The 24,971-nt window shown below is 41.6% G+C and overlaps 1 protein-coding gene across 5 annotated transcripts in view; it reads left to right on the top strand.

Moving 5' to 3' along the window:
• The window catches only part of AFTPH (aftiphilin), a 44,057-nt gene extending 28,987 nt beyond the window's left edge, over nt 1–15,070 (top strand). For 3 of the 5 annotated variants that reach the window (XM_046939642.1, XM_419346.7, XM_004940206.5), the window contains 4 exons: nt 3,166–3,226; nt 4,839–4,922; nt 8,774–8,897; nt 13,872–15,070. In XM_046939642.1, coding sequence (XP_046795598.1) covers nt 3,166–3,226; nt 4,839–4,922; nt 8,774–8,897; nt 13,872–14,016 — 414 coding nt within the window. In that variant the 3' untranslated portion in view covers nt 14,017–15,070. The remainder of the gene's footprint in view (nt 1–3,165; nt 3,227–4,838; nt 4,923–8,773; nt 8,898–13,871) is intronic. The other 2 variants (XM_004940207.5, XM_040697715.2) reach the window with 1 other exon arrangement.
• Nucleotides 15,071–24,971: the final 9,901 nt, after the last annotated feature.

Genomic DNA, 24,971 nt, shown 5'->3' on the forward strand with positions numbered 1-24,971 from the left:
TTCTTTTCTGCAGGTGCCTATTACAGCACATCTGCATGCATATAACATGATCTCTAGTAACAGAATATGTATCTTACATATTCTGGATATTAGGGATTGAAACTTAATTAAATCTCGTGGGGTGACAGTCTTTAAAAACACTCTTAATTACATAAGGGACCATCAGGGCTTCTAATAATGACAGATGCAAACTACCATATAATGGCCACCAGCCAAAGACTCCATCATGGAACTGCTTTCCAGTTACACATGTGAGAAAGATCCAAGAATATATGTAGCTCTGACGGAGTAAGAGAGAAAATATCTGCAGGTAAGAGATAATATAGGACATACATCTTTTATTAGATGCAGCTAAGTTGCTTAAAGGTGGTGTCTGAGGAAAGATAACACTTCCAAGTTCTTGTAATTGTGCCAGTGACTACATACAACAAAATGTATGAATTATGTCTGTGTAAACATGACTTTCAGAACAAGGTTTATGATACTCATTTAAGGGATCTATTTAAAGATTGGTCTTACGTTTGTATTACAAGTCTTCCTTCAGCCTTAAGACAGCAAAGTACTTCCCTTTAGATGGGGGAAGGGGCAAGGGAGGAATTAGTTTTCTTGGCTAATCATTGACATGGAAACAAACACATTTTAGATTTTTGAATGTTGAAAAAATCTTACTTAATGCCATTCTAAAATTACTGTGTGAAAACATCTCTTTCTTTTATCCAAATGAAATACGATGCAGTAAAATGAGCATGTATTTTCATTTTCTCTTCCTTAATTTCTTAACGTTCAAAGTAATGCTCTGGCAGATAAGAGTATATTTTTTTTCTGTACTATGTCCTGTAATCTAAGATGGAGGGAGGAGCGAGAACAGTTGTCTTTGAATCTCAACATTCTTCTAGATTGTGTGCTTTTCTTTAAAGTGTATTCACAACCAGTATTTTAATAGCACAGTAGTCTAGCAACCTTGCAGACTCTGAAAGACAGAGCATTTGTATTCCTGTTTGCAGAGTATGTTTCCCTTAATTGAGCTTAGATGCCTCGGAATAGTTAGTTTTGTTAGGGCCAAGGACATTAGAAACAGAAAACTTTCTGGTTTATTGGCTTCTGTTTCTGTCCTCTACTTCTGCTTTGTTTGCTGATGCGTGGACCAGGGCTTGCCAACATCCTGTATAGATGAGGTCTGGTTTACTTGTCACCCCCTTTTTTGCAAGCAATTGCAGTCAGTGGAGTGGCTTCATCCCACGGAACAGAATAGTTAGTATATGCAGTATACTTACTGATTTGGAGTCAGATATCTTTTTCATCCATTTTAGGAAGAATTCATCATGTTCTTTGCCCTCTGCTTAGCAAGTCTGACAGTCATGTAATCGTAAAAGTGAAAAGCTGAGCCAGCCATTGGTATCACCTTTTCTATGCAATACTGTAGTGGACTCATCAGGACTCATCAATCCTGACTCAGTTTTTTGACAGGAAATGTAGTGGGTGTTCCTCAGTAACTGCAAATTGGTAGGAAACTACTTTGTTTCGCTTTGAGTTCATTTTGTTCACTCCAGAAGACTACTAAATTATATTGGCATCCATTTCTTTCTTAATTTGATTGAGGGCGGGGAAGAAAAAAAAGCAACCTCTTTTTAGTGCTAATATATTTTAGGTGCAACAAACTTTATACAAGCTGCTGATCATAGAGATCATAACTTAATCTCCAGTATAGCTTCTACACTGGTAACATGATTTTTCCATCCAAATCATTTCAGTGCCAGTAATTTCATTACCAGAGCAAAGTAAAAATAAAAAAATAAAAGAAAATGTAGCATCAGCTCCTTAGGCTCCTTGGAGTGAGTGTTGTTCTAGCTGTGTTCCACAGTATTGGAAATAAGTCTAAGTAATTAAGTAGGAAAGGTTTTTCTAGGCAAGGTTTTACTTCAAGTGAATGCAGAAGTCTTCAGTTCCTTTTTCTTTCTGTAATCACCTATCTCCTAGCAAAAACCTTTTATAATTAGCTTAATTGTACAAAGCTAGCTCAGGTTGCTGCAGTCTTGATTCTTGAATCTGAATATTATTTCAGTATTGAATAATTTAAGTTTTGAAAAGAAAATAGCCCAACTTTCTACAAAAGCAAACAGGAGGCACATCTGTGCCACTGAAAACCTGGGAGCTAGCGATGCATTCACAGTAATGTTGTGGTGAACTTCAATTACTTTTCTTCCACAAGTGTTATTTTTCTGTTAGTTGTATTAAACTTGTGAAGTTGAATTCACTGGGGAGAGAACACAAATGAAATGCGCAAAAAGGTGCAATAGAAGGAACATCTACTTTTTCAGGAATTTATTATACTATCCTATTGGTTTGTGTTCTGAGAATATAGGAGGACAGCACTTGCAAGTTGCTAAACATGCCTTCCTTGTAAAACATGGTCCCTGCTGCTTGTTTAATTCACGTGTGTGTATGCACGTACGAAAAGACTGAACAAGAGGAAATGGAAAGGCAAGGATAGACTCACAGAAGGAGTCGGTTCCATGTTCCACTCGTTCATCTTACCACTGATTTATTTAAATATTGAAATGGTTTTATCACAAAGGGATAATAAATCACAGGGTGATGTGTTTTTTTTCTTATGAGGGTGTTCTTGAGTAGTTTCTCCTTCATATGTAAGGTTTCTGTCTATTAAAACTCAAAAAAAAAAAAAAAAAAAAAACCCACCAAAAACAATCATGCATTATTTTATAGTAAATAACTGGATTTGTCTGTAATTGGGTCAAAGCATGTATATAGGCAGCTTTCACTAATAATCCTTTTCTGAAATTGTCCTCTAAATTGCATATACACGATTGTATGCAGAATGCTTTGTCTTTTGTGAAAGTAATATTAATTTAATGTTCAACTATGCCTTAATGGTTATCTAATTGATATGTTTTAGTTAATTTGAAAATCCTGTTTGAGTGACCTAATCTGTACTGTTGAGAATTTACTAAGACTTCCTATAGAAGAACAAATCTTCTTTGGATCCTTAGCATGTGTTATGAAAATACACCCCTTTCAAAAGCTGGGGCTTCCTTGTTCAGTTGTCTGTTTAGTATTTAGATGCTAAAGAATCTGTTGTTTGAACTGCTTTGCATTGTTATAACATGAACTGACTGTAAAATCTGATTTCTGACTTTTCAACTCTAGGAATCTCTACCACCTGTCCAGTTTGACTGGAGTAGCAGTGGCCTTACTAACCCTTTAGATGGTACGTCTCTCCGTAGAGCCTCTAGCGCCAGAGCTAGAGATAAGAAAACTACAAAGTTCAGACAAACATCTATCTGCTGATTATTTTTTTAAATATATACACACACATATACATATATAAATATATATATTATTTATTTCTTATTCCTAACTTTGGAAATTCAGGCTTTCTTTCTGATTAACTGTGCTGCTATGTGAGAAATTATGTAGAATTATGTAGTCTGAAAAATACCAAGTGAAGTATGATTTTAGATTTGTGCCATATGCTAATGACACAGTGGCAATATTAACATTTCATTATGAATAACTGCTGATTATAATGAAACCCTGAATAAACTAACATTTTAGAGTGATGAGTTTTCCTTTGTAAAAGTATTTTTCACCGATGAACTCTCTCCTTAGACATCCTTTGAATGACAAACTTGTGTATAGTGGCTACTTCAAAGCACAATATTTTAACTGCAAACTATTTGTGAAAGATGCACTTCTTGACCTGGAAGTTTTCAGATTTACAGATAATTTTTTATATTTCAAAAATGTGACATCATCTGTTTTGCTTGCACTCAGTAGTTAATTAGACCTAATATATTGAACAGGTAGCTACAAAGTTATTTCTATCTATGAATGTGTATAATTATTACTTAGAACCCTTCACCTATGTCTGTTTTAATAGCAAAAAGCATTGTGCTGCCACCTCCAGTCTTAGAAATGTAAGTTTATGCAATGGAAATAAGTTTTGGAAATTTGTTTAAATGATAGACTAGAGTTCTTAAAAGAAAACAATACCTATAAGAGGAGCCTGCTAAGAACAGTTGATTTATAATGCATACGTTGTTCAAAAGCAGGCAGAAAGAAATTGCATCTCTTGCTGCTTTGGTGTTGCCTCAAGTTTCAGAACATGTAGGTTGTACCAGTTTGGATAGCAATATCATGGTGCTGAAGGAAAGCCTGGATGGACCCTCTTGTTGTTGTCTAGTGTCTTACTACTTCAGTCAGATCATCATGCTTTCTTTTTAACGATCAACTTCTTTAAAATGTATCTTGACTTAATTTCTGTTTCAGTGCTAAAGGGGAACAGTATAATTCACCAGTGAGGAACTGGGTGTAAGAGTGGCACTTATTAACATATGTTCACATTGTTTTAAGATGATCATAATCAATTGCTTGGTTCTCTGCTATCTGGGGACCTGCTAAGTCTCCTTAATAAAAGAACGGCTATAAGTACCATTGAAGGGAGAAGAAACTCAGTATTTCCTAACGATGAATTGATACATATATTGTTTCCCTTTAGTTGATCACATCTTTCTCTCTGGGTCTTGCTGGTTCTCTTTCATTTTTAGATTGGAATAAATGTTTCTATTTTAAAGTTACTAGTGTTGATTTCCTTGCTGCATTGTACATGAGGAAATGTGCACTGAATTAAGTTGTTAACATTTTAGAAGGTACAAACTAATACTGTAAGCATTGTTTTCATGTCAATTTTTAAATTGTGTACTGAGTACTAATTATAACTTGCATGTTCAAGTGTGTGTCTTACCCCTTTTTACACATAAACCCCTCCCTTGGCTTACCTTCTATATGGCTGCCTACCAACACGGTCACTGAATTTCAAGCTAGTGGAGGTTCCACTCTTCTGAACCTTGATTTCTTTGGGCCCGTGGATGACAGTAGCTCTAACAGCACCACCACAATCCCAGGTCAGCAGAGTGTTAAAACCACAACTGTAGTATAACAACTTACTAAAAGCATGAGCACATCACTTGACTTTCCTATAAACAAGGAGAAATTTTACTTTACGTTTCTCTAAAATGTCTCTCTACTGCATTTTTCCTTTAATCTGTGTTCTATTTTCTGATGTTTGATATCAAGTGCAAAGTATTTAAAAGGTACTGTCAGCTCTGAATTGTCACACTGGAGGAATGAATGGCTCTTTTGCTCTTGCAATTAAGATGTTAAAACACTTGTTTCAAATGAGAAATTTTGAAAGTTAAATTTTCCACGTAGTTAAGAAGAACTGAAAAATGTGGATGTGACTATTAAAAAAAAAAATAGTAAAATTGGGCTTGTTTCCTTTTTTAAGTGAATGTCTCCGAATTACAGAACTGTAATGTTAATTGGAAGTTGTTGAGTGTAAGGGCTTAACAAATCACAATCCATATGGTATTGTCTTCTACCTGGAGACTGAACTTTGTCATGTCTGAAGTACTAGTGTTAATGATAGGAGGAGAAAAAAGTGTTTTAACAGCATTCATAATAGAAAAATAAGGATAGCTGCATGTTTGTGGGGTGTTAGAAGTTCATGAATGCTAATTATAAAACTAAAGCTCTTCATCTGCAACTTGAGGAGGAGATGAAAATATCACTTTATCGTTTGAATAAAATGTGAAAGTAATTGAATTCATTTTCGTATGGTTTTGACATGCTTTGAGTATTTTATGTGAGCTTGTGAAAACCTACGCTTGGAATAAATTTCTTCAGGAACTGAAGGAAACCCTCTGGAGATTTCTCTGGGTGCATAGTCCGAGCAGATAAGGCAAGCACTCTTTCAATCCAATACCTGTCAGCAGTTGGGAAGCCATAATAATCAAATTTCTCATAGAAATGGATTGTTAGTTATTCTTTTACTTTGGTTTTTTTCTCTCAGTGGTTTTAATTTTAAGAAACTAATTTTTTCAAACCAATTCTGAGGCTGTCCAGTATTTTTTAGAAGTGCTTATAATTATAGTTATATTTTCTGTTTTTAACGAACTGCTTTCTCACTTTTGCAATTTGATCATGGAAGGCAGTTTTATGGCATCCCACTCCAAGTGTGGTCTTGTTCCACTCTTGAGAAATGTCCTTATCAGGTGAAAGATAGCAGCAGGTTTGTCGTGAGAGTGACAGGTAGCAAATTTGAGATTCTTGAGTTTCACAGATTCTTTAAGTGCGTGCAAGTCTATTGACATGTAATTCATCGGGACCTAGTACATGTGCTGCTTGTGCAGTCACATATGTCCCACTGTCCTGCTGCTGCTGTGCACACCTGAAGTCATTACTGGAGGAATACCATATCAGCCTTTTATTGCACTCATCTATTTATTTCTTTACTCTGTTGTTTCATCAGTTGCAGGTATTATCACCTTCCCTGGTATGCCTTATAGTGCCTGTTCTTAGCTTTTCCTTTTCTTTTCTCCTGACTTGTTTCTGGGAAAGTCATCTGTTTCTTGGCTTGCAGCTCATGTGTTTGTGTGTGTGTTTAGGAGCTTTGTGTGGGGTTTGGTTGGCTAACTTTCCTTCAATATCTCATTAAGGTTTTGCAGTGCTCTCCTTAGCTATTCTCTGATTGTTTGAATAAAATGGAGAATATGCAACTCTTATTTAAAAAAAAATAAAAAAATAAAAATTAAGTAATATAAAAATCAGAAGACAAATGCTATGTCTTTTAGCTTAAGAATAACCTTTTTATCAGTTGTAGAAGTTTGTTGTATCTCTGAAGACCTTAGTTTTACTTATACTAGAACTATACTGTATTCTTTTCAGTCAGATCTAACCAGTAGCCAAAATAACACTTCATAGAAATTTGCATTCTATGTCATGATCTAGAATTTATTCATTTCTAGTATGTTCCCACAGATTTACTGTGTTGTTTTATTTTCCACGTTGGAAGTTTAACATAAATGTAGCAGAGTAAAAGGTGTGTAGTGGAATAGTAAATTGAGCAGTGGCATCACATTGCAATAAGAGTGAATTCAGGACCGTAAATGTCTGAATGATGTAATTTATAAGGTTGCATTTAATGCCTGTTTCAGAGTTGCATGTCAAGGAACTCCTCATTTCATTTGGTTTTACAATTTGTACCTTAATGGGATTTCGCAGGCTTCTGCAAGTCAAATGTATATCTTCAAGTCTTCCTCTCCCTGTTTGAAAGTGGATATTTTATGGAATAGTTGGGCCTGTTCCTTTTTCCATGTTCTGTAAACATCTGACAGTACTTAAAGTCATGGTATCCTGGTCTCAGTACAGTACATATTTTGGTGTTTGATGTGAAACTGATTGAAATTCATTTCGCAAATCCAGACTGAAACGTGTAGGTTGAAGGGAGAGCTGATTATTTTCTCATAAACTCATATTAAATTGACCAAATCCTTCCCCCTGCCTCCACCTCCTCAGCTTAGCCAGATTATTTTCTTTATTTTCCTTTTTGATTGGCTTGGTTTCCTCACAATTAAGAAGCATTACTACTTGGATAGAAGTAAGGAATGCTCAAAACACTGCTTGTGAAGCATTCATATAAAGCAAGCGTGAGGTTGTTATCCTTATGTTTGCAACCACAGTGCTGCATTTACTGAGTGGAAAGGGAAGGACAGTAGGCACAGAATTTTTTGTTATTCAGTCAGCTCTTCATAGTTCAGGAGTACTTCTAAATACGTCTTGATCTGAACAAGCAGACTGAGAAAATCACCACCATACCAAGCTATACATACTAGTTCTGTGTTAGATGTCTGTGTGACTGTCATATCCAAGGGTTTGCAACATTTGTTCTGCCATAGTATATAATTCTTCTATATTGTCCAAACCGATACCAGTATTATACTCTTTTAGAATGCAGATGTCTACAAAATGAGACGATTCTGTCCAAATTTTACACTATTTTTTAAAGTTATTTGTAATTGAGGATGATGCATACGTGCAGTTCATTTAAGACCATGAAACACAAAATAGCTGCAAATGTAACTAGAGGAATATCAACCATTTTAGATGCTCCTGAGTACCAAGATGTGGTATAGTGGTCTTGGCATATTTTAGTAATTTCAATTGTTGACATCTGCTGACTTAATATATTTTTTAATTGAAATGAATTTGCAACATACATAATGTTGAAATACAGTATCTGATCTAAGACAGCTGAAACTAGGAAATCCAGGCTGAAGTGTCTGGATACATGATGCTTTATAAAGAAATGAAAGATGGAAAGGGAGCGCAGAGAAATAGTTTTGGTAGCTGTACAAATATGGTTGTGTAACTTTTTTTAAATGCCATTCCACTTGTATGCATCATAAAAGCTGTTTTTCCTCACTTAAAAATAATAAAATAGATTTATCACATCCTCCTGTAAAAAGCAATACACTGAACTCGCTGTAAGGCGTGCCAGTGTTGTGTAATCTGTCACTAAACAGCTGGTCACTGTTAACCATCAGCATTCTTTTAATAGCAGCAGTTGAGCTGAAGTAATTGAAACAAACCCTTTTAACACAGCTGGCATTTTACAGGTATTTCTCTATAAAAGGTAAATTAAATTAGTCTGTTTACTCTTAAACTGAGACCTTGTATACCAGACTTGATCCAAGGTGCGTGTGCTTTGTAATACAGCTTTGAAAGCTACTGAAAAGGGGTGGAGAGAGAAGATGCTGTTTCAGATACAGACGTGTTCTGTCAGGTTCTTTTCGTGTATCTTGAAATTTTAAATGATTCAGATGTTTACAGAAAGCAGTCTCTAGCAAGCTGGTCTGTGGCTAGTTATGGCTACCCTTGTCTCCAACCATCACTGATTATCATTTTATACCATAAGGTGTGGATCCTGAGTTGTATGAATTGACAACCTCAAAACTGGAAACTTCCAATGCAAGCAGCAGAGTGACAGATGCATTTGCAAGACTCATGTCCACAGTGGAGAAGGCAAGCACGTCCACAAGGTAAATAACATTGGCCATGTTTTTCTCTTTTTTTTTTTCTTTTTTCTCTGAGGAGTGAATGTGCGTGCCATTTGTGAAGGAACAAAACGTTTAAGATGTAAGCCAAGGTTGCATGTTACAAACATCACATCTGTATTACTGTCGTTCGAATTTTTGTTTCATCACAAAACTGTAATTAATATGGGAAACAGTTTGTGAGCTGACAGAAGTCACCACGATTAACTTCAAAAGCTAGAACCAAAGACTTAATTGGAGGATAAGACTTTCTGAATAACAGAACTGATTCTTAAGGGTGGAAGGGTAAATCGAAGCTCCCAGTTCAAGCTGCTAGGACTTTGACAGATGGCTCTTCTAGGTCTTCTTCATAGTTGCTAGATACAGATACGGTTCCAGCACCTGTAAAAATTTTGGTGACCAAACATCAGATTCATTTTGCTGTTGCAAGTTACTTTTTAGGAGCAAACACATAGCTTGTGTGGCTGGTTCATTATATCCTTTCTGCTTCATGGAGCTCATGCAAAATTCTTCTGTACTTAGCTCTGTAGGTAGAGTATATAGAGGCTTTAGATGTCAAATGTCTTTCTTGACATCTAGCCTCTGGTGAATAGGTAGTCTTCCTCTTCTTAAGCTTGAATACTTCGGGTTTATATTTTTAATATACATCTTAACAGTTCTGGGTTGTCGTAATATATAAATAGCAATTGTGCACATTAGAGAGACACTGAGTGATTCTGAGCAGTAAAATGCTTTTATTGTTGAGGAAGTATGTGTCTATTTTATGGACATGTATTTTATAGTTGCTTTGCAACTAATAGCAAGATGTCTTCTCTCTGAGCTTCAGCTCTCTAAAACTAAAGTTTCTTTGCAGCATAGCACTTAAAGCACCTGAGTATAGTTGAATAGGATTGCAGCGTATGTAAGGAATTCTAATGGTTGGGTATAGCAGCCTTGTGTAAAATAAGTAACACTAAAATTTTCACAGCTCTTTTAGAACACATTCTTTCACTGAGAAAACAGTCTTCATAGTTTTCCTGTAGTGAAAATGTTCAAGGTGAATGCTGAATATAAGACTAACACTCTATGAAATTTCAAGAAAGAACCAGTAGAGGGAACTCCATACCTCAGTGCTGATTTTTTCCAGCACTTTTGGATTGCCTGTTTCTATCCACAGAGGGCATATAATTCTTGTGAAGATAAGGTAGTGGGAAAGTCTGACTTTAGCTAATTAGCAAGTGTAGAAATAGTTGGAAGTAGTTTTGTAGTATATTCAAAGTCCTAATTTAAAAGTAACCACAAACTTGCAGCAGGGTATACACACTCCAAATATTGTTATTCGTTCTCTTTATCTCCATTCTTAGATTTGTCTGCTCACTTGACCGACCCGCAAGATGTCCTTTTGCTTTTTATTTACAAATGAGCGGCACAGTCTGCTTTGCTTATGAATGCTGACCTTCATTTTTCTATATTATTTTCTTTGGGGTTGAGTTTTCTGTTTGTTTATAAGTGCTTCCAAAGAACACTTGGAGCTTTTAGTTGCTCTGTTGAAGCTCAGTGATTAGATATCAAAGGTTCTTGACTGGTGCTATTGAAATACAGCTGCCTGTAGGGAAAGGTTGGAGGCCTCAAATGTGCTAGTTATGTTCAGATACGTGCAGATGAGCTGCTTTAAAGCAGCTGTTTTCAGTGATAAACATGTTTTGTGTGTTTTTTGTCAGCTCTCAATCGTAGTGTTTTTTTCTTTTCATATGCTCTGAAAAAAAAAACAACAGTATCTTTAAAAACGAAGACCTTCAGAGAGATAAGGTCTTATCTCAGCAGTATGCTAGATATGTTGTAGTGTTAGCTTTGTCCAGTAAAATTGCTTTTCTTTTGAATTTTTTTATTCATAATGAACTTAGAGCCCTGGTGGCTGGGTAAAGCCAGCTCAACGAAGATGGCCCACATTATTAAAGTGGAAACAGACTTAACCATTCCCAGTAAATCAGAGGAAGATGTGGCTGGTGACTAAGCACTGCTGTGATGGCAACTTCAGTTGTGCTAAGATTACCCCGTATCTGTCTGTAATGTCTGAATTCAGGATCTTCGAGGTTAAAGTTTAGAGGGAGCTACCATTTCAGCTCTAGGAAGCTTTCTTTGAAATAGCTCCATCTTTTGCTTGTGAAATGATCGCCTGAAGTTGGAAAATCAGTTTCTCAAAAGGAAAGAGTTGGGAGAGAAGGGGGAACTTTGCAGCTTGAGTATAACACCTTGAAGGTGGCAGTTAGTATTGAATGCCATCACTACAGTGCAGCATTCCACTGAGACTGCAGCCTTGCCCTATTCCATTGAATTGGCAGAGATCAAAAGTTTACCTGCTGACTTCTGGAAGGAAAGCAGAGCACCGAAGCCATTTCTTGGAATGGCAGAAACCCTCATTTAAACTGGAAATACACCATGGTAGGTAGTGTTGGATGTAGCAGACTAACTCTAATTAAAAGAGTGATTTTCTTGAAGTCTGTAATAGACTCATTGTTGCTATTAGAGCCTGGCCTTTTTGGTGATATCCTCAAAACCTTTTGCAAACATGAGTGATCACTGAAAGACTGAATGCTGCAGGAAGGGGTTAGAGTATAAACTGGAACAGTTGGTTGTGGGTGACACATCAGCAAAGCATTACATGTTTCTTGAATCTTCTTCCAGCAACTTTTCTGCCTGTTAGTGTGGCTAATTTCTTGCAGTTTGGTGTTAATGTGCCATTAAAAAGAAAAAAAAACAACAAAAAAGCTTCATGCCAACAGGTAGAAGAACAGGTATAATTGCTTGGGGAAAGGTATTCCCTCAGTTCCCTGTCTTGGGAAGAGATGTAACCTGATGTAAGAGAAGAGGTGGAGAGGGCAAAGTGTTTTCTAGAAGGTAGTTTTAAAACCTTAATGATGTTAATGTAAAACTAGTCTGCAGTGATGATAGTACTTGAACTCTCTATAAACTTAAGATAATGAGTAATTGTTTAGGGTTGCCCTGTGATGTTGGCTACTGAAAGTGTTGACGAGTCTGTTACCCAGGAAGGGTAATTGCAGTGTCCAGTCTTACTGTCTTCTGGAGGAGCCTACACCAAATAAAATGCAGTGCTGCCTCCAAGACCCAGCAGTGCAATTTCTTAGCATGACACAGTTGTGCAGGGGAGGAAGAGGCATATAAATAGCAGCGAGTGTGAGAGCTCCATCTTGGTGCCTGATTACAATTGCAGGAACTCCTTTTAATGCAGATCTCTGAGTCAGCCCTCTTCCTTTGGCTTCCTCTGTCAAATACTCCTTTGTTAGCTGTAAGTCCTTGATCACCAGGAGTTTGTACCTTTAAGAGGCTTGTGGTAAGTGATTACTAATAGTGGCACCAGATACTGATAACGGTGGTGGGTGACAAACACATTTCAACAGCTCAAGATAGTCCTTAGAGTGCTCACAGCACTGACAGTGAAGCGGTTAGAGAAGGCTGCACATATTGGCTCTCTGCTTCTTCCGTCAGTAAATCCAGCACACAGCTTTGTTTATCCTCCAGAATTTGGTAATCTGCCTAGTCAGTGGCTCATGAAATTCCACTGCAGCAGAGAAAAGAAAATATTGCTTTTCTAGCAAAGAAAAGTCAGATTTAGTATCTATAATGCCTCATCTTCGAGATCTTTCGTCGGGTAGAGATTTCAAGTAGCAAACAAAACTGATAACTCAGTGTCAGCACAATGTTCAGTGATGTCAAGGATGAGTTTAACTCCAGGTTTTTCTCTTGTCCCTTTAGCCAAGAAATTCTGAGACTGCTGCTGAAGGAAACACATAGCTCCTTGCTTTCTCCTGATCTCTGATCAGCTCAGGGAACGATCCTGATGGGTGCTGACAAAAAAGATACATGACTATATGTTGCTTTGTGGTTGGAGTTGGGATTTCCCTCTCGCAGACACAGCTGAAAGTTTGTAGCTGTGGATGAGATACAGAAAGCAAATTTCTGAATGCTCTATGGAGAGGCAGTTTGTTTCTAGCCTTTTGTCTTAACTTTTTGCTCCATGACAGGGGAGCTTCCTTAGCAAGGATCCCTAATGTCATTGTAGTCTATAGCTAGTGCCTTTTTTTGGAATATTGGGTTTTCTAGTAATAGCCAGGATTCTTCAAGATGAAGCACCATGTATGGGTGTGTGGGCAGTGGATGGGATCTGTGGCTGTTTGAACCATTTTACTTAGGAAGCGTGCGCTTCTTGTGTAACAGTGAGAGCTAAGCAGCATGGGTTTCAGATTTGTTATTCATTTGTGCTCAGTAATTCTGGTGAATAATGCAAAAGGCAGAGTAAATACCAGTGGTTCCCCCAACTGCTGTGTGCATCCTTATGGCCACACGTGCCACTGCACTTCAAAGCAAGTTAGCTGCAAGTTGTGAGCTACCTTTTGCTGATGATGAGACCCTGGGGGGGAAAAAGGTTTTGTAGATCACGTTATAGAGAAGTATAGTGTATAATCTGAGTGCAGCTGTGTTGGAAACACATCTTAAGTACGTTTCTATTACTTTTTATTTTTAAAGGAGTATGCCTGGAACTTCTTAATGACCTTTCTAGATTTTTCCATTTTATACTGAAAGATTATGCTGAACTTAGGCAGTTTAAAGCTTACGTTCCTTTTGTCTTAGCTCTAGAATATGAGTATGGCAGTTTCTTCAAGTGAATAGTCCCAGAATGGCACACTGGAACTTTCCTCCCCCCAGATAAATTAGCATCTGAATAGGAAATCATTTCTCCTTATTCCAACAGTATTCAGGAACATTTTGCTGACTTCCCCTTGAATGTTCTGTTGGTAGGCAGGTATGTATTATAACATTAGCCTAGCTTCAAAGAGCTTACAGAAGTGCCTGTCTGTGGGAGACAAACTGACAGAACATTGCTTCAACTGGTGATTCTTTCAGTGATCCGTTGGATTGCAGGTACTAGATTAATGCACTTTTTTCTTTTCTTCTCAACAGGAAGCCTAAAAAGGAAGAACATCTTAGTGAAGAGGCTGCCAAGGTGATTTCTAGCCTTCCTGACTTAACTTTCATGCATGCCAAGGTGTTGATGTTCCCAGCCACATTAACACCTTCAACAAGCTGCCAAGAAAAGGTAGACTAAAGTGATGTGAATTGGACGTTTTCTATTGATTTCTTTTTTTCCTTCCCTCTATGGGTCATAAAAGCAATCTTGCTTTAATTAAAACAAAAAATCAAGTTCAGATGATTTGTTGGTAAGCAGCACTAGAAAGGTATACATAGTTCTGTATATTTATTTACATACTGAAGCCCTAAATTTATATTAGAGAAAAATGTAAATAATTGGGGGTAAATCTTTTTGAAGATCTATTCTTTTTGTTGTGCTGGGGTGTATACATTTATGTCTTTGTGAAATACACTGGTGGTGTCCTTCTTACAAAACTTTAAAAAGTTTAAAATATACATATATCCTAGAAACACATGATGGAAAAACTTCAATCTTCACAATACGTGAAGTCCCCTTGCAAAGTTTTCAGATTGCATTGAGTGTCTTTTTCTTTCTTACATATATTAAAATACTTTTTGATGGGAAAACAGAAGGTTACATTGAGGGGTTTCAGTTGTTGTTTTTTAAAACGGTATTTTCTCTTCTGTTTTAACAAGCTTAGGATGTGTTCTTCCTTTTCTTCTCCCCCTTTCCTTCCCTGGTCCATTGGTTGGCTGATCAATTTTTGTTCTCAAACTTCAGTGGTGTGGTTCTGTCACTATATAGCCTTTTGAAAGGTATGCTGTCAGTAACTTCTGGCTCCAGTTATGGATCCTTGTCTAAACACTTGATTTTTTGGATCATTAGAAGGTTGTCTACTTTTAATCAGTTTGATTTGGAAAAGAAGGACCAAAACTATATGAATGTCTTACAATGAAATTTATCTGTTAAAAATTCTTATGTTCTGTTGTACCACTATTTCTGTTTGATTTTGCACAGTGTAAAATGACATAATCATAGATTGCTATGGTTTTAGGCTGTATATACAGTAAAAACTATGGGTTGTAAATGTTTGGGGAAATTCCTATGGAAAAAAGAAAGCTATGTAGAAGAACCTCTAAAAAGGTCAATGTGCATGCCCAAGGTCTTTTGAGATTTAAGTGTGTAAATTTCCTTTTAGCTTACACAAAATAAAATAATTTAAAAGATATATATGTATACAGTCTGTTTTTTATTCAGAATGTGTACATTATTCCTGTTTCTGTTGATGCTAAAATTGATGTCCTGCATTAACAGTAGAACCTTTTAATTTTCATTGTACGGTCCCAGGATACACATCTATCAGGGTCCTACAGAAGGAGCGGGCTTCTCTTCAACTGTCCTATCTCTGAATATGTAATGGTGTAGTCTTTTATTTCTGCCTCTGACTTACAGGGTGCTGTGGCTCAAGGCATGTTGGTATTTGAGATTAAAGACTTTTTCAAAATAATGGGCAGTGCTGAACTGCAAGAAACACAAATTCAGGCGGTGTGGGAAGGAACACTTGTTTTGCCTGCTTCCTAGCTAGGACTAAAAATGTAAGTGCAGCGTTCACCTAAGTTTCTTAACATGTTAGCTTGCACCGTAGCTCTTTCAGCAGCTTCTCTTCAGAGGATATTTGTGAACTGTTTGGAATAGAGAGTCTGCAGGTAAGTCATGCTCTGGGTGCGGATGTTCTTTGAGGGGGCTTTGTGTGGGCAGTGAGACTATGCATCTAACCTTTTCTATGCGTACAGCTCTTGAAGTGGTAGTCACCAGCACTTCATCAGCTGACAACTAGTTCTGAGAAACCTCCCATTTCTTACCTCTTCTTTGAATTCTTTGTCCTCTGACAGCGCTTGGATCAGAAAAGGTAAAGTTAGAGTTTGATGTTGCTTGCTGATAAGCTGAAATGTTGTCCTCGCAGACTTTTCTCTTGTAGGGGCCCTCTTGAAAGATTAGCACTGGATGGAGTTCTACCTTCGTGAGCACAGGAGTTTCAGTGAGTGGTGGCTGCTCAGAATTGAAAGAGCAGCTCGTATAGTTGTGATCAAGTTAATTTGTAAAGCCTAAACTGACTCTTTTGCCTTCCAGTCAGTGATGCAGTGTGCAGTGTTACAGTTAACAAAACAAAAAACATGCACCCTTTTGTAGTTGCAAAGATTTATGCAAAAGCCAGCTGCTTTACTGTATACATCCAAAAAGCTTACGTTTGCTGTAGCAAATTTTCATTGCGGCGCTGACTTCATGCCTGTTTCACCTCAAAATTTGCTTTGCTGTTCTCACAGGTTTAGCATAGTATTCCTTAATGCCTGCTTATTTTATTGTTCATTTCTGTTTGGCTGCTGTGAGTTAAAAACGGCCCTTTTGTTCGTGTAACTGTAGTGTGTCCCTTGGAGCTGGAGCAGTGGTATAGCTGCAGCAGAGAGCTATAGCTATTGTTCCAAGGAGAATATGTTTAGGAGCTGACTCATGATCCTTGTCTGGCAGCGAATGGACTGAAGTATTAAGGAGAGGTGGGGGTGGAAGTGCCAGCTGCAAGTTGATCTTTAGTCTCCTCACAATTGCCTCTAGAGGCAGCTGCCCATTTGTCTTACCAGTCCTCAAGTGCGGTCCTAGTGGCCTGCCGTAAATGGGGGAAGGGAAAGAAATGGCAGGGGAAGGGATTTCTGCTTTGAGTGATGAACCAATCTGACGCTCTGTGAAACCTGGTGCTACCCACAGTGTGTTTATGGGGGTTTTATGTTGTTTCTGCCAAAAATGAAAAATAAAAGATTACTTCTCACAGACCTGCTCTCCGCTGAAAAACATAAATCTTCCATCTAAATTCAGCCTTTTGAGATGGATGCTGTTTGCCTTAAAAAGCAGTGTTGCTTTTCAGCTGCTTGTTTAATCTAACCCCTTCTTTCTTGTCAGTTATAGGATGGACAAACAGATTCTTCTACCTCTCTCCTGTCTTTTAAAGGCAGTTTTGTCTATCAGATCTAGTTTATGTGGGGGTGCCCTTCTGTGCTGTTCCTGCTGACAAGTTGGCCCTTGTCTAATTCAGTCTGGCCAGTTAAGTTTGTGGGCAGTATAGTCATTGGTACTTTCTGCTTATATGTATTGCTGTGCATTGTCTTCTGACATGTCAAGGGGTACCACAGTCACTTTGAGAAACACTGTCATTGAGCAGTAAGGCACTTGTGTGCTCATCCAACAGAAGCAGCAAAGGACACTTGGTTGGGATGCAACCAGCAGGATTGGAACGTGGCCATACAGCAAAGTCCAAAGCTCCCACTGTGAAGAGAGCTGCAGGACCCTGAATGACTGCAAAGAAAAGTTGAACTCTGCTGGTGTTATCTAAAAGACTGCACTCTGACACTCCATGGTTCAGTGCTGACTTACCATGGGCTTTGCCACCTGCTGCACTGCCTCCAGTACTTGAGGCTCTAAGTCTTCCTCAGAATACTATTAGTTTGACAGGTTCATTTTGAGATCCCCAAAATGAAGCTTATGAGTAATGTACATAAATGCCCTCCTGTGCAATTAGTGTGTACAGAAGCTAACCTATTGTCACGCTGGATTGCTGAACACAGTTTTATGTGGTAGTGAAGTCACTGTGTGACTGTTGTTGAGTGGTTGGACTGCAGGATCACTGCTCTTCAGCTGGATGTCCAGAGATCTGTATAGGATGCAAGGGAGGCTTAACTCAGTGTGTATAAGGTGGATCAGCCCTGCTGCAACTGCTTATCTCCAGGTACAACTCTTCTGCTGCACTTCTGTATCTCTGTATAATTATCTTTTAGATTTCAGAGCAGTCTGAAAGAAATTATATTCAAGTATCCTTATAGTAGTATATGGCATGTAATAATTGTACAGCAGCTTCCAGGAGTGTCCGCTTACAAAAGCAGAGAAGTTGATTCATAATCTGGCCCCTGTGCTGAACAGGTGATAAAGGCAGCAGGCAGCCTGGTGTGCTCCCTCAGGTGAACCTGGAACATGAAAGCAGGGAAAAAGCAGCACCTCGTTTGCTCATTTGTTATACATTAAGGACTCTGCAACATCGGGTTAGGTGCATGTGCTAAGTACCTGAAACTGCTGGAGCTCTTGTTTTAATCGTGTTGTCTCATTTTTAAACCCTTAAGATGTGTTGTTATCGCTGCATTACGGCGGGGTTGTGGAGACCAGCTCCGTTTGATCTGCTGTGATCATCTTTTGAAGTTTGCCAGTGATGCCTGGGAAGCATTCAACTGATAAGTGTCAAAGATACCTCACAGGCATGGTGGATGCTCACTGTCTTCCATCTGGATTCACTACATGGTCACCCAAGAGATTCATTCCTATATTAGGGGTTCTGAATCTTCCTCTGCAGATCCATTGTTTCTTATCTGGACTCTACTCTCCCAATTTTAGGACAAATATGCCCCAGAGGTTCCTAACACTACATGTAGGAATTGGGCTGTGTGCCTTAAATAAGGCTTGGGACTACTTGTAGAATGTGAAGGGGCAAAAAAATACTGCTCTTTCAACTGGAGTAGGCCACGGTCCTGTGGAAGGTAAAACAATGAGTAACTAAGGACTAATTCAAAGGAGAGTCAGGTACCCTAGCTATTTTGAATGTTTGGTTAAATAGACTTAGTGGTCTTTTTTGTGTAGTTTTCCCTGTGCTTAATGCTACTTTTGCCCTAATTTTATATGTTTAGAATATGTATGCACACATGCAGAAAAGCAAACTTGAGGCATCAAAATGAAGCTGACCCTTCTGGCCTGTATGCCTTAAGGTGCTCTGCTGGGCTGCCGCCTGTGTCCCTGCTGATGTATGACAAAGGAGGCATTTGCTGCTAATGTGCTCCACCTGCGTTGATGAAGTTCAGCTGTTGTGGCTGCTCTCCACCCTTTAGGGCTTACAACAGCAGGGGTTTGTTAGTAGACATGCACACATAGTCCCATACTGCAAGTGTTTGTTTGGTTTACTCCAGCAAGCAGATCTGCTCCTAATACAAGTGGGTTCCCTGCTGGCGTGGTTGTCGTTGTGTGAGCCTTGCTTCGTGTACATAAAGCAATTTAAAGCAATGAAGTTTATTAAATGGGGAAGGAGGGAAGCAGAGGGGCAGTTTCAGCCCTGCTCAGTAGCCCTGTCTGTGCCTTTGTCTCAACTTTTCTGGTGAAATGTACCTCAATAGTTTTTTTTCTTTCTTTAAGCCTGCAAGGGATCAAACAGTCTTTCCTTCAGACAGCGAAGAACTGCAGTGAGCACAGCTACTGAAACCAGGTGTGGTTTTAAAGATGGCCTTAATATTAGAAATGGCAGGAAGCATTGTCTTATCTGAGCTTGTCTTCGGCACTCGGAAGGCATTAAACAAAGGGAGAAAAGCAAGTGCTTTGGATCAGACCTTATTCTTTGACTGGCCTTCAACTGCTCAGGAGGATGCCTTGTAGGAAACGCTGTCCAGCGTACCTCAGGTAACTGTGGCCTCGTGCTGTAATGCAGAGAGCATAGCAAACCTCAGTGTGATGCACGTAAGGTGGATGGTGATAGGGCAAGGGGGAGTGTTTTTAATCTAAAGGAGTGGAAATTTAGATTAGCTGTCGGAGGGCAGGTTTCTACTGAAAGTGTAGTTGCACTGCTGACTTTCTTACTCCTGTAGGTGCACCGGTGTAAGGACTTCACAGAAAACGTGGCAATGGGTTTTGCTGGATCTCTCCCAATGGCCCTTCAGCTCTTCACTCCACTTCAGGGCAGAGTGCTGGGAGCAGATTACAGAGAAGTTGAGTAGTGGAAAGTATCTAACAGCTCCTTCAAAAAGGGCAGAGGTTGGCTCATGATCCCTAAGATTTTCTGATCGTGTTTGGTTCTTAAACTCCAGGAGCCATGGTACAGATACAAAAACTTGGCTGTTCAGGAAGTAAGTTGAAAATAGACATGAGGTATCCCCAGCATGTGCCTTCAAACTCTCCCTTTCATCCCCCTCCCCAGCCTGAATCTCATAAGATGTTTTATCCAAGTCTCAGCAACTTGGCCTTAAAACCTGTTTGTGCAAGAAAGCCAACCTTCTTGGTAGGTTTTCTTTTTTTGAGTGTTACTCCAGTGAGTGCAGGGACTGAGTTTTCATTAGGAGCACTAAAGCCTTTTGTCACTTTGTTAATGCTGGATTGAGTTAAGAATCACCTGCAGCTGGCAACGAGTGTTTTGCAGCAGTTTATTACAGGTCACTCTGCTGTCTCTTGGACAAAGCTGCCCTGTTCTGACGGGAGAAAAAAACAGCATGTATGGCTACTTTTAAGGGTACAGTTCTCCCTCCTTGTCTGTTGTGGGGTTTTTCTTTTACCCTCTCTTCCCTTGTCCACCTACGTGAAGCTCATTCTGGCAACTTTCCTCCTCTTTTGGCCAGGGAGGAGGAAGCAGGGTGGAAAGGGAGGAACTAACAGCTGTCCTTTAGGTTTCAAATCAATGTAGCTCCTTAGCAGGCTGGCAGTGTGAGCTCAGTCATTAGGAAAGCTGTTCTTTCATTCAGGAGGCAGTCTGAGCCAACTCTCCCCAGTCCGGGACCGAAGAGGTAGGGAGTTCAGGCCTTTCCAGCTTGTAGGCCCATTGCAGCTGGCACAGACTCCTTTTCTTCCCAGTGTTTCATTTCTGCAGTCTGCTGGAGGACCCTGCTGGCACAGGAGATGAGTCTGTCTCAGGAAACCAGTGGCATTTTGCACCGGGTGTGCTTGAGTTTTTCCCCTCGTCGTGAAAGCCTCCTTCATTTGAGATTGGAGTGGATGTAGGATGGAGATTAGGACTTTCCTGCTAGGAAAACTCTGAGTTGAACGGGTGGTTAAGAAAACAAGCTGGATGGGTGCTAGACGTTCCCTTAGGTGCTCTTAGCACCATAGCTGTCCTTGACCTGCACGGGCAGTGCTGCCTATAGGGGTAGGGTTGGTAAATACCTGAAATCTCATTTGTAAATAATAGCACTCGTGTCCAAAAATCTTCCTTTCTGCTGTCTCATTCTGCTACTTCTGATCAGGGGAGTTAAAACCCATTGTTTGTGAGCATGAACAAAACATCACCACCCTGGTTGACAAGGAGTAGTGAAAGAGCAGTGGTATGCAGCAGCAAGGGGGATTTTAGCATGTCCCCGTGTTGCTGCTAGAGAATCCTTCTTGGGTTTTTTTGAGGGAGATGAGTGTTGTCCAAAGTTGTGGGACAGTAAGACGGCAGGCCTCATTTAGCTGCAGGAAGGGTGCTGAGTGGGAACAATGCTTTTCTCAGGTGTTTTGTTGTTTTCTCAATGAGTTTGGGTGTCTAATACCCATCTACTGCCTCCCAAGCCTCCTGGTCTTTTGCACTTGGGAAAGTTAACGCTGCTGAAAGATGATAAACAACGCTGCTGAAAGATGATAAACAACGCTGCTGAAAGATGATAAACAACGATGCCATTTGCTCCAGGTTGGCTTTCCCTACATTGGATGGGTTGTGGGTGAAGGTGGCCGCTGCAGATGCGTGGAGTAGCAGGGCAGTTCTGATTCCTGCTAGCAACTCACCACAAGTTTTTATGGAAGGGGGAATAAGAAAGCAAAAAGGCCCGCTTTTCTCTGCAAGGGCTGAATTGGTTCTGCAATTGTCACTGCAGAATTCAGTGCACTAAAATAGACTTAGAACACCCTTTCCACCGGCTTCCCTATCAGCAAACCTGGTGCTGAAGCATTAGGGTAAAACTAAAGCACTGGGGGGCAGGGAAAAGAAGCAGGCTTTCATTTATGGGCCAGTAGGGTCTCCTCAGTCTTTAGTCTGCCTCTTTCTCCTATTTGCTGTCTGCACTGCTTATTTCTGTCTCCTTGAGTACTTCTCGCAAGAGTTCTTAGCTCATTTGTGTTTTAATCATCCTGATTTGTCTACAGCCCTGGTTGCTGTCATCTCTGCAGGTCACTGTGCAGTCTGTGTGTTTCTTACTCCGTGGCTGTTTGCTGCGATCAGCACATTTGATCATGGTTGAATTTACATCAAAGAAGCACCTGACAAAGAAGCGGGCCTGATAATAGGCTCTGGTTTCTTCTCAGCAACCCAAACAGGTAGATGCGAACAAGGGAGCTCTGCTAGGATCACAGGGGAGTTTGTGCTCTACTTTCAGCACGGCTTGCTTTGCTCTCCTGCCTGGTGGAGCCTGTCAGACCCTGCTGCAGGCTCCCAAATAGAGCTGCGACTGGAAAAGAGGAAAGCAAGGCAAAGGAAGGCCTTTCTGCCTATAAAACAAACTCACGCATGGGAAACCCTAATTAGTTGGAGAGAGGGGGAAGGAAAAGATGCTCTGGCTGTTGCTATTGTAGCTGCAGAAGTGCAGCTCACAGATTACAGCTGCAGCCGTGGTGGTGTGATTGTTCCCCTCTTCTTCAGGGCTGCTTGAAGAATAGGCTGATAAATTCAAGACTCGCTTCTCGAGCAGAACACTTCAGCTTAAGTGTCTAAATAGGGTTTTTGTGTTTGCTTTTGTTTGTATCGTTTATGCTCCCCAGACCGTTCTCCCTCTCTAGAGCTGGCTGTGAGCAACTGACTTTTCAATAGTGGTCACACACAGTTATATGTGATTATAGACAGATAGGAAGTGATGGGTACGTAACTATGTCTACCTCCAATTCTGGGATTCCTTGAGACACCAAATGCCCTTTAGATGCCCCACCTCTTCAGAGACCTCTGTGCTTTAGGAAGAGGTGTTGGGTAGGAGGTAACATTGCACAGCTGGGCTCAGCCTGCTCGGTGGGGATAGCTGCATTGCTACGGGTTGGCGTAGTCATCAAGTTGAGATCGAGTCCCTGATTTCTGGGTTAACCACAGTCAAAAACCGCACTTAAAATGTGCTTTTCCTATGGTTATTCTGGGTGATAAACTCAATATAAGATGAAGCTATTGAAAACAGATTGTTTTAACCCTTTTCAGCGGGGCATGATTCCCTGGTACAAAAAGTTACCTGTGAGTGGTGCGGGGTGTCCTGGAGTGACCATACCTGGTTGTCTGTTCACTCCTGCACGACAGAGATGTGTGGTGCCCATAACACTCTCTCTGGCTCTCCCGGTGCAGCCTGCGCATCCTACTGCAAGAATGGAGTCCCACCACACGGTGAAGCTCAGCGGTGTCTGTTTCCGTGCACCTGAGATGAAGACCTTCAGCACTCAGAGCCGAGCAGCCTCACTGCTCCCCCTGGACTGCAGTCAGGTCTGGTTTTTTTTCCCCCCATCCCTCCCTTGAGCGCACAGCAACTCAGCCGGCCCTACTCCCCTCTAACCCTTCTTCCTTGCTCCCCATGGGGGACCCGCTGAGGTTCCCGTTGCGCCTGTAGGTGTCAGCCCCCGCTGCAGGGAGCGGTGTTGAGGCGGAAGGTCACGGCAGGAGCACGGGGTGTGGGAGGGGAGGCAGGAGCAGAGCTCTGGCAGCAGGCTGCGACTTGCTGCCTCTCCGAGCTCATCCCCAGGGCCGTGCTGGGGAGCCGTCCCTCCTGCCTAGCGCGTTTTGCTCCCGTTCTCCCCCACCTCTTTGCTTAGGATTACACAGTGCTGGGGTGTCTGCTCTCGGGTGTGGGACTGAAAACTGGTCGGACCGACCCGCAGCAGATGATTCACCGGCCGCATTTCGGCCCTCGCTTTGTTCCCATGGCGTCTGTCGGCAGCTGGCAATTTTTACAGCCGTGCTCATTGTCATCCTGCGTGGTGCTGTGCCAGGAGCCCCCGCCGGGCAGCAGGGACTCATTGCAGCCACCCTCCTTTCTGCAGACGGTCCTGGAGGCCCCAGTGACCTCTGATCTGTGGTGTCCGGGCTTTATAGGAACCCAGTTTGAGGGCGGAGGAGATCTGTTGTTGTTGCATTAGAGTTGCCCTGAACAAATGTAGCTGGTTTGAAAGCGCTGCGGTGCCGGAGGACCAGCGGAGGCCTCCAAGAGCTATAGGTTTATCTGAGGAAAGAAAGATGTTCTGGTTCCCATGCAGAGTTAGTTGCAGTTGTCCAAGAGAGGAAAGGTGCCCTCAGCCCTGAGATCAGAGCTCACTCCCAAGCCCTGCTGAGGGCTGTGCTGAGAAACGACCATCCCAGTGTCGGTACAATCTCCTAGCAGGCTTGCAGGGTTTCGTGGCATTTTTTTTTCTCTAACAAATGCAGGGCTTGGCACAGGCACAAAATCCGTGTCATCCCCGCTCGCACCGGGGAGGGGGGCGTAAAGGCAGCGTGTAGAGAAGGCTGTGTGCCAGGCTGCAGGACCAGAGGGAAGGAGCAGGGGAGGAAGCCCAGAGAATGGGGGGAAAAGGAGAGGAAGCGCAAGGGGAAATGGCCGGGGGGAGCTGCACGAGGTGGGCAGCGGTGGTGGGGAAGAATGGAAGGAAATCCTTGCAGAAATGGGCGATTTAACTCCCGCTCCTTCTGCTGCGGTTGGTGACGTGCCTTCCTCTGGCAGCTGCTCCAGGCTCTGTGAGGAGTCGGTGGGTTTTGGGGGTGAATATGCTGGAATAGGGAAGATGGGCAGAGCCCTCCCCGCCTGTGGGCCTGCAGCCGCAGGTGTGTCCTGCCTCCTCCTCGCCTGCTTTGTAGGGGGGTGGGAGGAGAGCCCCGCAGTCCAGCGGCTAAGGCGGTGTCTTACGAAAGGAGAGGAGCTGTGGGAGCGGAGCTGCCTGGAGAGGAGACTCGGGATGTGCACAGGGATGAGGAGGAGGGGAGTCTGCAGCCCCCAGCCCTGCAGGCGGAGGAGCTCCGTGAAGCGTTGCGTGTGGCTTTGGGTTTTCTCCCCAGTGTGGTGTCTGTGCAGTGCGAGGTAGCGGGGCAGCCGGGCTGTGCTGCGGGGGCACGTACTGTGGGCCCGGGGATGGAGGTGGGGAGCGTTATCCCTTTGGGGTGAGGGCGGCAGGAGCGTGGTGGGATGGGGCGGCCTTCTGCTCTGCTCTCCTTGCCCCGCTGCTGCTTTGCCGGCTGTGGTTTCAGCCCCGTCTGTGCATCCCAGAGCCGGGTGTGCGCCGGCCGGTCCCGCCTGGCCGCAGCTCTCCCTCAGCGCGTGGGAAACCGTTCGCTTCCAAAGGGGTGGGCAGGGCTCCGTGCGCGGCCGTGGCGCTCGTGCTGGAGGCAGCTCTGCGTCTGCCGAAGCGGCCCC

Source organism: Gallus gallus, chromosome 3 (genome assembly GCF_016699485.2).
Source record: "Gallus gallus isolate bGalGal1 chromosome 3, bGalGal1.mat.broiler.GRCg7b, whole genome shotgun sequence".
Lineage (NCBI taxonomy): Eukaryota > Metazoa > Chordata > Aves > Galliformes > Phasianidae > Gallus > Gallus gallus.